This window comes from Antechinus flavipes, chromosome 4 (genome assembly GCF_016432865.1).
Source record: "Antechinus flavipes isolate AdamAnt ecotype Samford, QLD, Australia chromosome 4, AdamAnt_v2, whole genome shotgun sequence".
Lineage (NCBI taxonomy): Eukaryota > Metazoa > Chordata > Mammalia > Dasyuromorphia > Dasyuridae > Antechinus > Antechinus flavipes.
Window position 1 is genome coordinate 12440741 of NC_067401.1, and position 13622 is coordinate 12454362.

At 49.2% G+C, this 13622-nt stretch overlaps 1 protein-coding gene across 2 annotated transcripts in view; it reads right to left on the reverse strand.

Annotated features, from left to right (window-relative positions):
- Nucleotides 1-13622, reverse strand: part of ETV5 (ETS variant transcription factor 5) — a 62790-nt gene that overhangs the window by 27540 nt on the left and 21628 nt on the right. For both annotated transcript variants that reach the window (XM_052000069.1, XM_052000070.1), the window contains exons 6-7: nucleotides 5707-5836; nucleotides 4571-4915 (exon numbers count right to left, since the gene is read on the reverse strand). In XM_052000069.1, the coding sequence (XP_051856029.1) occupies nucleotides 4571-4915; nucleotides 5707-5836 (475 nt within the window). The remainder of the gene's footprint in view (nucleotides 1-4570; nucleotides 4916-5706; nucleotides 5837-13622) is intronic.

The following is a 13622-nucleotide window of genomic DNA, read 5'->3' on the forward strand; positions in this document are numbered from 1 at the left end:
AGAAGAAAGGAATCGGCAAATAGCTTTAAATACAATACAGCCCAGTTACCCAGTTTGGCGAGACAGTCCAAATAAGTGGACTTTTTCCATATTCTGGAGACTTAGCCTCCTGGGTGTTTTTGTTGTTGCTGTTGCAGATTAGGTGGGAAGAAGATTTTAATCATTTGGAATGGAAATATTTTTTAAAATGCATTTCACTATACTTTGCTTTCATAAACAGAGTTATGTGCACCATGATTCCGGCAGCACGTGGCAGAATCAGGATTCAAATTCACGGCCTGCACTTTTCCCTTCCCATCAGGGGCTTCAGGTACTATTCCCTAGAGACAGATAAGTTACAGGCTTAGAGCTAGAAGGGACCTCAGAGGTCAACTAGTCTGAGCCCCTCATTTACAGAAAAAACTGAGGTCTCACCAGAGTCAATGGTGTGCCCAAGGTCACAAGGGTGGCAGGTGGCGGGCCCTCTGACTAAACCCATCATTCCCCTGCAGTGTTAGTTAGTCCATAAGCCCCTGAGGGCAGGGGTGATCTTCTGTCTCAAGCACCAGCCTAGTCCTACAAGTTCTAAGCATTGAACAAATGTTTGCTGAATTGTTTATGAAGACAAGAGTTGGGTTTTCTCTCCTTCCAGCCCATAAGGGGACTTAGACTTACTCTCTCTGGATCCCCAAAGTCTCGAAATGGAGGAAGGTTTACTTTGGACTAAGGTTTCAACGATCTGAAATCTAATGTGAGAAGAAAAAAAATTGGACCGAAGAGCAGGTCGGGAAGTGCAAAGGAATGTGCTGAACAACATGTGAACCAAGAGTAAGACCCAGACAAATGCAGAGCGGGAGGCGGGGGGATGGACGGGAAGCAGCAAGAAGAGCAGTTAGAGGGCCAGTGAATCCACATATTTAGCCAAAGACCCGGCTGCTGCATGCTCAAGCACTGCAAGGGCTTAATAAATTGCTTAGGACAGTTAAGGCAATAAGGACCAGACTGTGGAGGACCTGAGATGGGAATGAAAGAACCTGACCTTGATTCCACAGCTGAAGGGACCAATGGGAGGTTTTGAGGTGAGAAAGGATGGACAAAATGGTGTTTTAGGAAGATGAGCCACTGCAGACCAACCGAGCCACCGAGCCCAAAACAAGGCTGAGAAGCAAGCCCACACTGGGAGATGGGGGAGGAAGGAGGATAGCCAGAGGACACAGGGGAGTAACCAAAGGAGGTAAGAGGAGAACCGCGGCAGAGTAACGTTCCGGATGCCAAGAGAGAAGAAAATTTCCCACTGGACATAGAGTTAGCGATGTCACACTAAAGAATGTGGACTAAAGGGCCCCTGATCTGGCCACCAGAAGCTTCTGGGTGGCCTCGTGCAATAGAAGGCTGAGGCTGGGAGCCAGACTGCAAGGGTGGTGAATGAGGGGTGAAAATGCAGGGATCCTTTGGAGATTATCTCATCTCAGCTGTCCATTGCACAGGCCCAGGAGGATGAAGGAGGTAGGACGTTGCAGAGTCCAGTGTTGGAACCTATCATCTCCTCTCCTAAGCCTGGGAAGGATCCTTCAGTATCCTCCAGGCAGGGCTGTTGTGCACCACAAAGCATTCTTCCAGCCCCCAGAGTCCACTGGGGAAAATGGGGCCAGTCAGCACATCCACAATGGGCAAAGAGATGAAAGGGAAAAAAACCAAACCAGACTGGGCCAGGAGGCCCTTTGTGTCTAAGACCTCGGGAACCTCACTGTCCAGCCTCCATCTGGGCCCCCAAAATGGTATTCTCCCACCAAGTTCATCATTTCCAAACGAAAACTCCAAAATGAAAAAGATAATCTAAACACTCAGTATTATCTGCTTAGAAAGAGAGGACCACACTGCCGGGTACAAATAGCCTGAATCTTCTCAGCTTTTCCTACATGGGGGATAACAGGTTGGAGCTGGTCCAGCCTGAAGATCCGATGCCAACCCAGAGGGGCAGTGAGGGGCTGACCCAGCGCCAGGAACAGCTGTCTGCAGCTTCCTTTGGCACTCGCTTCTGAAGGGGCTGGGAAACTGCAATCTTGGCTAAATTGGAGAAAGTTTAAAATAGATGATCTCTGGACATTCGGGCCTCCCCCCATTTGGACGTCCTGTTTTTTTTTCATTTCAAGCTGTCAAATCCACTCGTCCTATCCCACTGGGGGCAAGATTTTCCTGCTGACCCGGGCATATCCCTACTGAGCCACCTCCCGGTATTTCTTGCTAAGTCTATGTGTGTCCTTTTCCTTTAGGAATATCGGTGCTATACTTTAAAGCTAGAGAACTGAAATATTGCATACGTGAACAAAGGTGCGTTATTTTAAGTGAACTTCCTCAAGCAGATCTAATCATTTTAATGGCAGGAGGCTTTTGATGAAGTCACCAGCTATTATGGCAGCTGTCTTCTCTTTATTTTGCAGGAACAGTGTCTTGGCCTTTTAGAGGGACCAATATTAATATATGAATAAGGGAAGGAAAGAGTATTTACTACTAGGTGCTAGGGAGAGGGATAGAATTATAATAACCAAGATAGTCCTTGCTCTCCACTGGGTTTCCATTCTCATGTGTGAATATAACATGAAGGAGAGTTTGAACACACATACATGGAAGGGGGTGGTCAGGATATGAGTAGCAGAGCTCTGGGTCCCAGGATCCTAAAGTTTTTTTGGCCACCTTTTCAAAGCCAGGTAAAGGCCTGCTCCGGGGCCCTGTACCCTCCCTATAGTATGGAGTTGGAATTGCTATTTTCTCTTCCCTATTTTCCTAAGTAAAGTTAGAACTAGTAGAGCCTGTGTGCCAGACTCCTACAGTATATTTCATAGACTATACTTCCTTAAGAAGGCAAATTTGAAAGGCAAGATAGTAGATTTACAAACTAAGATGAGCCGGATGTGGTCAAAGAGGAAATGGAAAGATTAAACGTCAACATTATTGATCATCTTGGATGTCAATGAACTAAAATGGATGGGAATGAGTGAATTTAAATAGAGATGATCATTACATCTACTACAATGGGCAAGAATTAATCCTATTACTTGGCAAACAGAGGGAGAAGAATGAAAGCAATGTCAGATTTTATATTCTCGGCTCAAAGATCACTGTAGATGGTGACTGCAGGCGTGGAATTAAAAGGCGCTTGCTTCTTAGAAGGAAAGCTATGGCCAATCTGGACCACAAAGCAGAGACCTCTCCCTTCTTAATGAAGGTCAAAACTATGGTTTTCCCAATGGCGATGTATGGCTGCGAGATTGGACAATGAGGAAAACTGAGGGCCGCAGGATGGACACTTGTATATCGTGGTGCTGGAGAAGACTTTTAAATCCCTTGGATAACAAGGAGATCAAATCCATCGACACTTAAAGAAATGAATTCAGATTACTCATTGGAAGGCCAAATACTGAAGCTAAAGTTTCAATACTTCAGTCACACAATGAGATGATGGGACACACTGGGAAAAACTCTCATGATGGGAAAGATCGAAGACAAAAGGAAAATGGGATGATGAAGGACGAGACGGATGGACAGTGCCATGGAAGCATGGAACGGGAGCCTGGACAGATTGGTTGGGAACTGGTGAACTGAGGTGACGCTGTTTGTGCCTTTATGGGAAAAGGAAAAGAGATGGTGGCCGCAGGGCAGCTTCTGATCACAGTAGAATGAAAAGGAGGAAAGGAGGACCCGAGAGCTTTATTTAAAGCCAAAGGCAGCAGCGTCCCTCCCAGTGCACTCTGGGTCCAGGCTGGCCAGGCTCTTCCCTCCTCAAGCCCAAGGGGAGAAGGCTGCTGGCTGTGACCTCACTGAGCAGGGCCAGGACGGCGGAGCCCAAAGTTGCCGCTGCCCCGGCTCCCATCTCTGAAATGACCTCGTGGTTCCGACCTTACTCTCACTGACCTTCCTATCAGCCAGGGAAGGGAAGGGGGGAGAGGAGAGTTACTAGAGATGGTGCTGGATGGGAGGAAACTGAGGCTCGTGAGGGAGACCACATGGCGGGGGGCCCCCGGCGGGGCATGTATGGCACCCTCTGAGCCCGTCTCACCTTCCTGGCTCCCTGAACTGAGACTGAGCAGATGCACCTCAAGCCCTGGGTTTAGCAGCGGGCAGAGGAGCGGCTTTGGCCAGACGTCTGTGGTGGGACCGAGGGGCTCCCTGAGTCAGGGCTGGGACCACCCTGTAGTCTGACAGATGACACGGGAAGGCCGGGGGCCGTACCCATGGTTACACAGCTTGTGACCGTTTGAGGAGAGACCAGGACCAGGGCTGCCCGCCTCCGAGCGCCCGGCGCTTGTTCACCGCCCTGTGCCCCCTTTGACAAGGGGCTTGGACAATATGAGTCACAAAGCTGTTTCTGGGCCTGTCTCCTGGAGGCCTGGGCCCCTGGGACCAAAAGGCCCTAAGAGGATGCCCGGCAGGAGCCCAGAGCCTCGGCCCGCTGGGAGGGTTCAGGCCAGGCCGGGGAGGGCAGGTGAGGAGTGCCCAGTTCTGTGCCCGCCTCCCATCCCCCGCCGACTTCAGGAGGCGGCTGAAGCGTCCGTCCCAGGGGGACCCGCGGGGAGGGCCGAGCGCGGCCTACCTGGCTTCCGACGGATACTGGTTTTCAGGCATCATCTTTGGCATCGGCATGGGTGGGTGTGGTGGCCGAGGGATGGCGAAGGTTTGCTGCTGCTGTCTGGGTTCATGGAGAGAATGGGGAGCGGGGACGGGAGTGGGGGTGGGGACAGCGACGGGGGCGGGGACAGCAGCGGGGGCGGGGGCCGGGGCCGGACCTACGCCTTGCACGGGGCCTGCGGCGGGAGCATGGGCCGCAGCCTGCACTGAAGCGGGAGGGGGCAGCAAGGAGTTCTGGTGGGTTGGGGACAAGGGGGTGGTGGGAGGGGTTAATGGCTTGAACCCAGAGGGGGGCTTCCTATCGTAGGCACTGAAACAGAAGAAAAAGAAAGAGGCCACGGTGAGGCAGGTGGGCCACTGACACGGACGCCTGGCCCTCGCGCCGCCCGCCTGCGTCTCATTGTTGTCAGGAAGCGAGAGCATTAACACAGTGAGACTGCTGGCAGCCCCAAGGGAATGTTTGTACCTCGGAAAAGTGGCTGCGTCACAGACTTAACACTTGGAGTGATTTTCTCAAAGATAATTTTAGCTCCTGCTTCCGGTTTTTTCTTTTAAATAATCATTAGGGCTTGTTTTGGGAGGATGGGGAAACACAGCTATGCCCCCTGGCTTCTCTTTAATAGATCATATGCGGCATGATGCATTATGTTCTAATTACCTGGGACCAGGCAGGCTCCCTCCCCGAGAGCCGCGTTCTGCTGGAACAGGACTAGAAATAACCCCACTCCTCTCCTCCCATTCCCAGCCCCCTCCGCCGGGCGGATCCACTGCCACTGTATTTAGAGCCAAGGATGATTTCAAGTAACCCCCGTTCCCAGAGGCCCGGATCTTCCTTAAGTAAAGGGCAGCCGCGAGGCCGGGGCGTCCCCTCCCACTCCCAGAGCCCGTCCTGGGTGTTTAAAGTTCACATTAACATAGGATGGAGAACTCTGGGGGAGGGGCCGAGGAGGGGAAGGGACCCAAGGGGGGGGGGGGGGGGCAGCAGGCCTGTGGCTTTTAGGGCGGCCCACGCTCCTCGGCAGCGGGAGTTCTGGATCCTTCTCCGGGGGGTCCCGGGGGAGGGCCTGCCCACGCTCCCGGGGCCGCTCCCCGGCTACCTACCAATAGTTGTAGAGGCACTTCTCTCCATAGTTAGCACCGAGGCCTTGCTCACGGCTACAGGAGGACAGCTCGGCCGAAGGGCTGTGGAGCTCGCGCTTGATCTTGGCGGGAGGCGGGGCGTGAAACACCACTGAGGGCAGAGAAAAGCACAGAAGGTTAGCGGGAGCCCCGGTGGGCCAGCCCCCTCGGAACCGGTCCCGGGACCCAGAGCCACGCCCCGCAGGGAACTCTCCATCAAACCTACCTGGCCCCGTCCCCGGCCTCCCACGAGCCGAGCCCACGGCTGAGAGGCTGAGTTCTGAAGGGCTCAGAGCCCGATGCCAGAGCGGGCCTTCCCAGGCCCTGCCCGCGCCCTTCCCTCTCCCAGGAGGCCGGACCCCCCAGAATGGGCCAACGGCGCCGCGCCGGACTCCGAGCGCTTGGGGGGCCGTTACCGGCACACGCTGTAAGCCCTTGATCAATGCTGGAACCTTCTGAACCATCTTGCTCCTCACTGTCTCAGACAAGCTGGTGGCAGATTCATGGAGCAGGCGGCTTTAAAGGACCAAGAACGCATCCCACTACCTGCTCTGATTTAATGCCGAGATTTCCACCGCATTTTCTAACGCTAACTTTATGCTTCCTGAGGTAACTAGGAGAGCTTCTGCGCCACTGGAAGAACTTGAAAAGTAACAGACAATAAGTATTTGAATAAACACGAGGGTTCAGAAATCAGGAGAAAAAATGGACTTTTCTCTCACTACTTGGGTCAACTGGAAAGATTCCCCTTATCTTCCGAATCTGGGTCCCAAGACAAAGAGACCATACAGGGTCACCAGGAGAACGAGGCTCCTGGCAGCAAGGACTGGTCCCAGGGACCAGTCTGCTGAAAGCCCTTACGAGGTGGGCCCAGGAGCGGGATCTGTCCGAGGGACAGGTACTGACGGAACAGTTCAAGCGCACACCCATCCAACGGCCTCACAGGCCTCGGCAACGGCACCTTCTCCAGCCACCAGCTCTCCTGCAACGGGCGGAGGGCTTGGGCCTGACTCTTCTGAGGGGAAGTGGATCTCACTAAGTATTCCCCGTTAGCTCTCTCTTATGCTACACAGTGGGGGAGGGGGAAGGGAGCAGGTGTGAGCCAAAGCAAAAAGAGATGGGCAAGGGTGGCGGTAAGGTGAGAACGAATTCCAGACCTAGGGTGACAACCAGGAAAAGGCCAAAGGCGGAAGATGGAATAGAAGGGAGAGGAAAGCAGGAAGGTCAATCACAAGGAACGGGAAAGGAAGCAGTGATGCAGTAATAGAGAAAGTTAGGCCGGGACCAAGCTCCGAGGAACTTCAAAGCTGATCAAGCCGCTCTCCAAACCTGGGAGTGACTACTTTTCTGAGTAGGAAGCACCAACGAGGCAGAACCCACTAGCTACTAAAGCAGGCCTTTCTACTTTGAGACAGCTCCAATTTTAAGGCAGCTTTTCCTTATTTCAACCCTACACTTGCCTCTAGGACTCCCACACACTGTTCCCAATTCTGCCTTCTGGAGCCAAGCAGAACAGGTCCCTTTGCCACGAGCCAGCCCTTCAAATAGGTGAAGGTAGCCTCCCTACTTCTTGTCTAGGCTCACCATCCCCAGTTCCTCCAACCATTACCCAGCATGAACTTCAAGCTCTTGGTCAACCCGACACCCTTCCTCTGGATATTCCTCAGCTTTTCCATTTCCCAGACATCTAAAGTTGCCTCGATGCTCCAGAAGCGGCTGACTCAAGGAGGATGCACGGCCCCTCTGCATCCCTTCCTTATCCTTGGGCCTCCTGCACCTCCTAATGCCATCTAGGACCGCAAGTGTGCTCGGGGCTGCCAATTAAGCAGGGCTATTCAATCTTTATTTGGCTTGGTTTCTCTGCCAAGGAGAGTGACCTCTACGGAGGAATGGAAATGAGAGGAGGAAAATGAGTCCTTGGGCTTTGAGAGCTAAAGCAAGTAAGATGAATAAGAAAGCACCTCACTGCCCTTGATGGAATCAAATTCTGGGGCCCAAACAGACCATTTCTTCCAGCACTGAACCAGCACACATAGAAGAATAAATGTGACCTCCCTTTTCTAAAAAGATAAGAGGGCACCATCTGCAAACCACAAGCCAGTGAGCTTCGCTTGGATTTCTGGGAAAATTCTGGTTTAGACATCAAAAAGATTTAACTCTGAAGGGCATAGCAAAGAGGTGGCCAGCCTGGCTTCAGCAAGAACAGGTGCTGCCAGACTAACCTTATTTCCATTTTTTGACAGGGTTATTAGACTTGTAAATAAGGGAAACGCAGTCCATACAGTTGACCTAGGCTTCTAAAAATAACTTGATCAAGTATCCCATATTACTCATTAAGACAGATAGATATGAACTAGTCAACACAATGAGACGGGGGAAAGTGGTCAGCTAAGGGACCGAATGACAGTCATTAAGGACATTCAGCGTCACTATGGCAGGGCCCGCTGCGCTGAAGAGACTCAGGGAATTGTCCTTGGCCCTTGAATCGCTTTTACCAGTGCCCGGGATAAAGGCAGAGTGACATGCTCATTTTTATAGGACACAAAGTTGGGAGGGCTGGCTAACAAACTGGAGGAGAATCAGGATTCCAAGAGGAGCACGAGTACTGAGCTCAATCTAGGAAGATGAGATTCATTAGTGATAATCGTAAGGTCTTATATGTGGGGCTTTAGCGAACACATATGGCCGGGGGGGAGGGGGGAGGAAGCAGGTGCGGGCAGCTCATTGGAAAAAAGAATTGGGGACCGAGGGACCACAAGCTCAGTCTGAGTCAGCAGTTCAACGTGGAGAGTTATAGACTCTGTGGCTGTATGGCCCAGCACAGCTTCTCCCCCGTCCTCTGCTCTGGTTGGGCTTATCAGGAACACTGCTCAATTAACAGTTATTGGTGGGGGAAGGGGGACAATGATAAGCTGAAAAACAGCCACGAGAAGGCCACAAGGATTGGGGTGCTCCAAGTTAACTGAGAACCAGGCCATGGAACTGGGAAAGAGAAGACCTGAAAGGATTTCTTAGCTGCCTTTAATTATCTGGAAGACCATGGAAGAATGCTTGTTCTGTCTACTTCCCCCACCCCAAACCAAGCAAAGACACAGATATAGGTGAAAACTTCCCATCAATCAGTGCTGCCAAAGGGAATAGGTTTCTCTTCCTGAAGGTCTGCAGGTTGCGACTTGACCATCACTTCTTAGGGGAATTCCCTGTACGTGGGGATTACTTGGTGTCCCTGGGGACCCTTCCAACTCTCAAATTCTGCTCCTCCATCGTGGAATTCTAGCGGCCAATAAAGCTGGCTAGAACAGAACGGGAAGGTAAAATTGGAGAGCACTGCGTTTGGGAACCTGGGTCGCATCTACAAGGCTTAAGCTGCTTGCTACCTGAAGAGCCCATCTTTTAAACTCCAATAATGCTCTTAATAGCTCTCTCTGGTTGTGGATCATAAACGAGCAACTACCAAAAAATGTTTTAAAAATCAATTTAACTCTTAGTGAGCCTGCGGAACACACCAGAAGTTTTCGAGTGCAGTCCAACCATAAGGAAGAATCTTAACTTCTACATGGCTGAATTTTTGTGGGAGAAGGGCCTCAAGGCTCATTTGGGCCTTGTTTTAGACCACTCATCCGTATGACTATCAAGAGATGAACTGTTATAGGACACTGTTCCCTTTCCATAGATGTATCGGAGACGTCATGGGGACATACATATACCATTCTCAAAAAACTTGAAATACAAGCAAAGTTGACATTTAGATCAGTCTCTCACCTCCTCTTCGGGAGCTTTTCCACTCGTGTAAGTTTAGAGTTAAAAAGTTCCTGCTTTGATACATGTATCGAGTGCTTCTAAAATGATGCTCATGTATTTCTCCTTTATATTTTGATGAGATCACAAAAGAAATCTCAGAGGCCTTCTTTCTTTACAGATGAGCAAACTGAAGCCAGAAAGGTGGTGTCCAAGGCCACACAGATAAAAAAAGTATCAGAGACATGATCTGAACCCCATTCCTCCAGATTTAGAGCCACACAAGTTCTTTAGCTCTCCCAACTCTTCCTTAAGTTCTCTTTCTTACCTGTTATTTCTACCCCACCTGAATCCTACAAAAGTTTATTAGGTGCTAGCTGAGGAGGCGACACTGCGGGGCAAGGAGCTACAAATACAAAAACCTAACCTCTCCTGCCCTCAAGGATCTTATATTCCATTACAGGGTTGCAACATGTACCCAAGCAAGGAAATACAAAATCATCTGAGTGGAGCGAAAACATTTCTTTCAAGGAAGGCTTCTGCACTGGACCTGAGCCCTGAAGGATGCTAAGGACCCCAAGAGAGGAGAGATACATTCTGGGCATCGGGAGGGCCTATGCAAAGGCACACAGCACATCAATTATTTAAATGCTAAGAGTTCAGCTATAAAGAGGGGTTGGTCTACCATCAATGATGGATGATGTTATGGTGTTGCTATTCAGTTGTATTGATCATGTTCAGCTCTTTGTGGCCTGTTTATAGTTTTCTTGACAGAGAAACTGGCATGCTTTGCCATTTTCTTTTCTAGTTCATGTGACAGATGAGGAAACTGAGGCAAACTGGGTGAGGTGGCTTGTCCAGAGTCACACACTAAGTGTCCTGAGGCCATATTTGAACTCAAGTCCTCCTGAAGCAAATGCTGGTACATCTATTCCCCATCTTGTCTATCTATTGTCTTCCACCTCCTTTTACCTATAAGTTCTTCTGTCTCAGTTGTTATCATGACAAACTTCCTGGAGACTCATTTCCCCCATGCTGCTTTTCAATGTTTAATAAGGCAATATTTCTTGTAATTTTCCAACATCCTTCTCTGTAGGTTTTTAACGAGTGAGCTTGTATTATAAACCAATTTTCTGGCAATACTCTCGTTGCTCACCAAAATTTCCTTCCTCCGACTCACTGCTTACTTCCAAAAGAGTTCCAGGGATTTATTTAATTCGCCATCTCAGCGATTAGCAGAACTAGCCAGGGGAAAATTCTAGTACACAATCTGTCTCCCAACTAGACTTTAGAGATGTTATGTAAAACTCCCAAATCAGAAGAATTCTGTGGCGAAGTCCTGAAAGCCTCGCTCGCCTTTTAAATGGTAACATCTGTTTGGCATTCCCAGATCCGGTTGATTATAGGATCACCGATTTAGAGCTGGAATGGACCTCAATCTAACCCCCTCATTTTGGCGATGAGAATTCCACAGCTCCGATATTAAGTGTTTTTCATGAACCTAAAACACCGACGTTATAATCTACCAAAGTTATTCCAGGTGATCACTCCGCCATTGTACAAAGTAATATTGTTAACTCGGCCCCCAGGAAATTCAGCCTTCTACCAGAGGGGCTCCTGAAGTCTTTCACTGTAACCACAGAGCAAACAAGTATTTGATCTAGTGCCCCATAGGGGCAAATCACTGTACTGGGGCTGTAGTGTGAGAAAAATGAATGGGACTTGCTTCCTATCCTCCAGGAGTTTGTAAACTAGCAAGGGAAAAAAGATGAACTGACAAATAATTATAATGCACATAAATTGTGGTATGAATTCAAAGGAGAGTTCAGAGGTGGGATTTTATCTAAAAGATTGCAGAGTCCCAAGGAATCAGGTCATCAGACAAGCCCACAGAACTATATTTAAAAATAATTTAAGTAAAAAGGAAAATGGTGACTTTTTTAAAACATCTTTTCTAAATAAGAAATCAAACAATATTTTTATCCAACAAATGGCCTGGAGGTTCCAAATAGCATTTATTCTGGCTGGAATGGAAAGAAGCAGAGAGATCTTATAAAGTAAGGAAAAATGTCATTAACCTACGTTTTCTTACTTTTTCCTTCCTTTCTTCTCTCTTCTTTCTTTTCCTTCCCCCTCCTTTCTTCCTGTTTTTAGTCTGCTCACCTTTCAAAGCTGAGAGGCAAAACAGCAGAGTGGCTAGAGGGGCCAGCCTCGGAGTCAGTCAGGAAGCCCTGGGTTCAAGCACTTTCTCTCTATCTCCTGGCTGTGTGAGCCTGGTAAGTCATTTAAATCTCTCAGTGACCCAGACAACTTTCTAAGCTCTTGGCGATACAAGGCACAGATCTGCACCAGAAGAAGAAGCGTCTACACTAGGAATTCTCCACATTTGGAAAATCACAGTCCTAGCCCAAAAAACAAATCCCACCAGTAAGTCTGAGGAGAGTCATCTCTACATAATATCAACTTTTGACTCTTAAGTTTCAGACGTGAGATTTTATTATTTATTTTACTTTTTGCAAAGAGGCATGACGTCCCATGAGAGGGGGCCTCATAACCAGATATCTGCGGGAGTGCAAGTGGCTGGCTACCAAATGAACCTGCTTTAATGAGAACTTCATTTTTCATAAAACAGAAAAATCAGCAAAGGTAAAGTACATTCTGGATCTGTTGGGTTAGTCACGCCAGGGATCGCTGGGAGGAGACAGCCATTCCATCTTAGAACTGACTGTAGAGAAGAAAAGGGAACACCAGCAGAGCCTCCTCAGGGTCTAAAGAAAAGAGATGGAAACAGAGAACTAACTGACCTACTTAGATTTCAAACAAACAAATATCGAAAGCATGGAAGCCATGGGAGGTAAGTGGGGGAAAAAAGAGAAAGGCAAAGAAAATCCTACAAAGATGATGTTGGGAATAGCAAACTGAAGGCTGGGCTGAGACCCACCACGTTAAGCTAAGGATCCCCTATCAGCCAGAAAGGACCTCAAAGGACATCCCATCCAGAGCCTCAATCAGACAGATGAAAAAGTGGGGCCCAGGGAAATTAAGTGTCTTGGCCAAAATCCCTGAGGCGAGATTTGAAACCAAGTCCTCTGACTACAGTCGGCCCTACTTCCCTGTGCTGCAGGAACACTTTTTTTTTTTTTAATTGTCTTGTATCTGAAGGGCTAGCATGACTCAGACCCATAGCCTAGAAAAATATTGTTAAAAAGATGGACCCTAATTTCAGGGAGAAGCTTGGAGTCATTACAAGCCCTGCAGTCTCCCCCAGTGAGTCAAGCCCACTCGCCTTCTGTCCCACTCTGGGCTCAGTCACTCTCCACGTGCAGAGTTTGTTCGGTTTCTAGGCTGCTGCCCAAACAATTAATCAACCAACAATTACTTACCAAGTACCAGACACTGCCACATGTTAGTGGTATGAAGAGAAGGAAGAAGAAGAGGAGGAGGAGGAGAAAGAAGTAATTCTTACCTTCAGAGAGCTTACATTGGACAGGGGAGACAACACACACAGCATCAATTCAAGGCATTTTGGGGGGGGGGAGGTCTCCAGCAGCTGGGGAGATCAGGAAAGGTCTGGTGGAGGAGATGGGAGGAATTCTGAAGATAACTGAAGGATTCTATGAGGCAAAAGAGAGACGGCGGTCCAGACACGGAGGTTAGCCACCAAGCCAAAGGAGAAGTGCTCTGTGTGAAGGAGAGCTCCGATACCAGCGTGGTCTATGGCAAATGCTCAAACACTTGCAAAGCAGGAATAATCAAGACTTAGACAAGCACAGGCAACTGTACTTGATTCTAGAAGTAACTCGGAGCAAGGGGAGTGACGCGCTCAGGGAACCTGGGCTTCGGCAAGTGAGTGAAGGCTGCCTGGAAGGGGTGAGACAAAGTGGGTTCACTAACAAGGAGACTATGGTAAGAGTCCAGGGGGGAGATGACGAACTGGCCTAGGTTGGTGGCCATGTAAGTGGAGAAAGGAGAGATGTGGGAAGGGTGGTGGGGGCAGGATTTATAAACTCTAGCATCTGACTGAATAGGAAGGAGCAGGAGTCAGGGCTGATGGTGAGATTGCCAGTTTGGGTGAACAGAAGGAAGGTATCATCCTTGAAAGAGACCGGCAAGATAAGAGGGCTGGAAGTCTGGGGGCAAAGACGATGAATTCTGTTTGG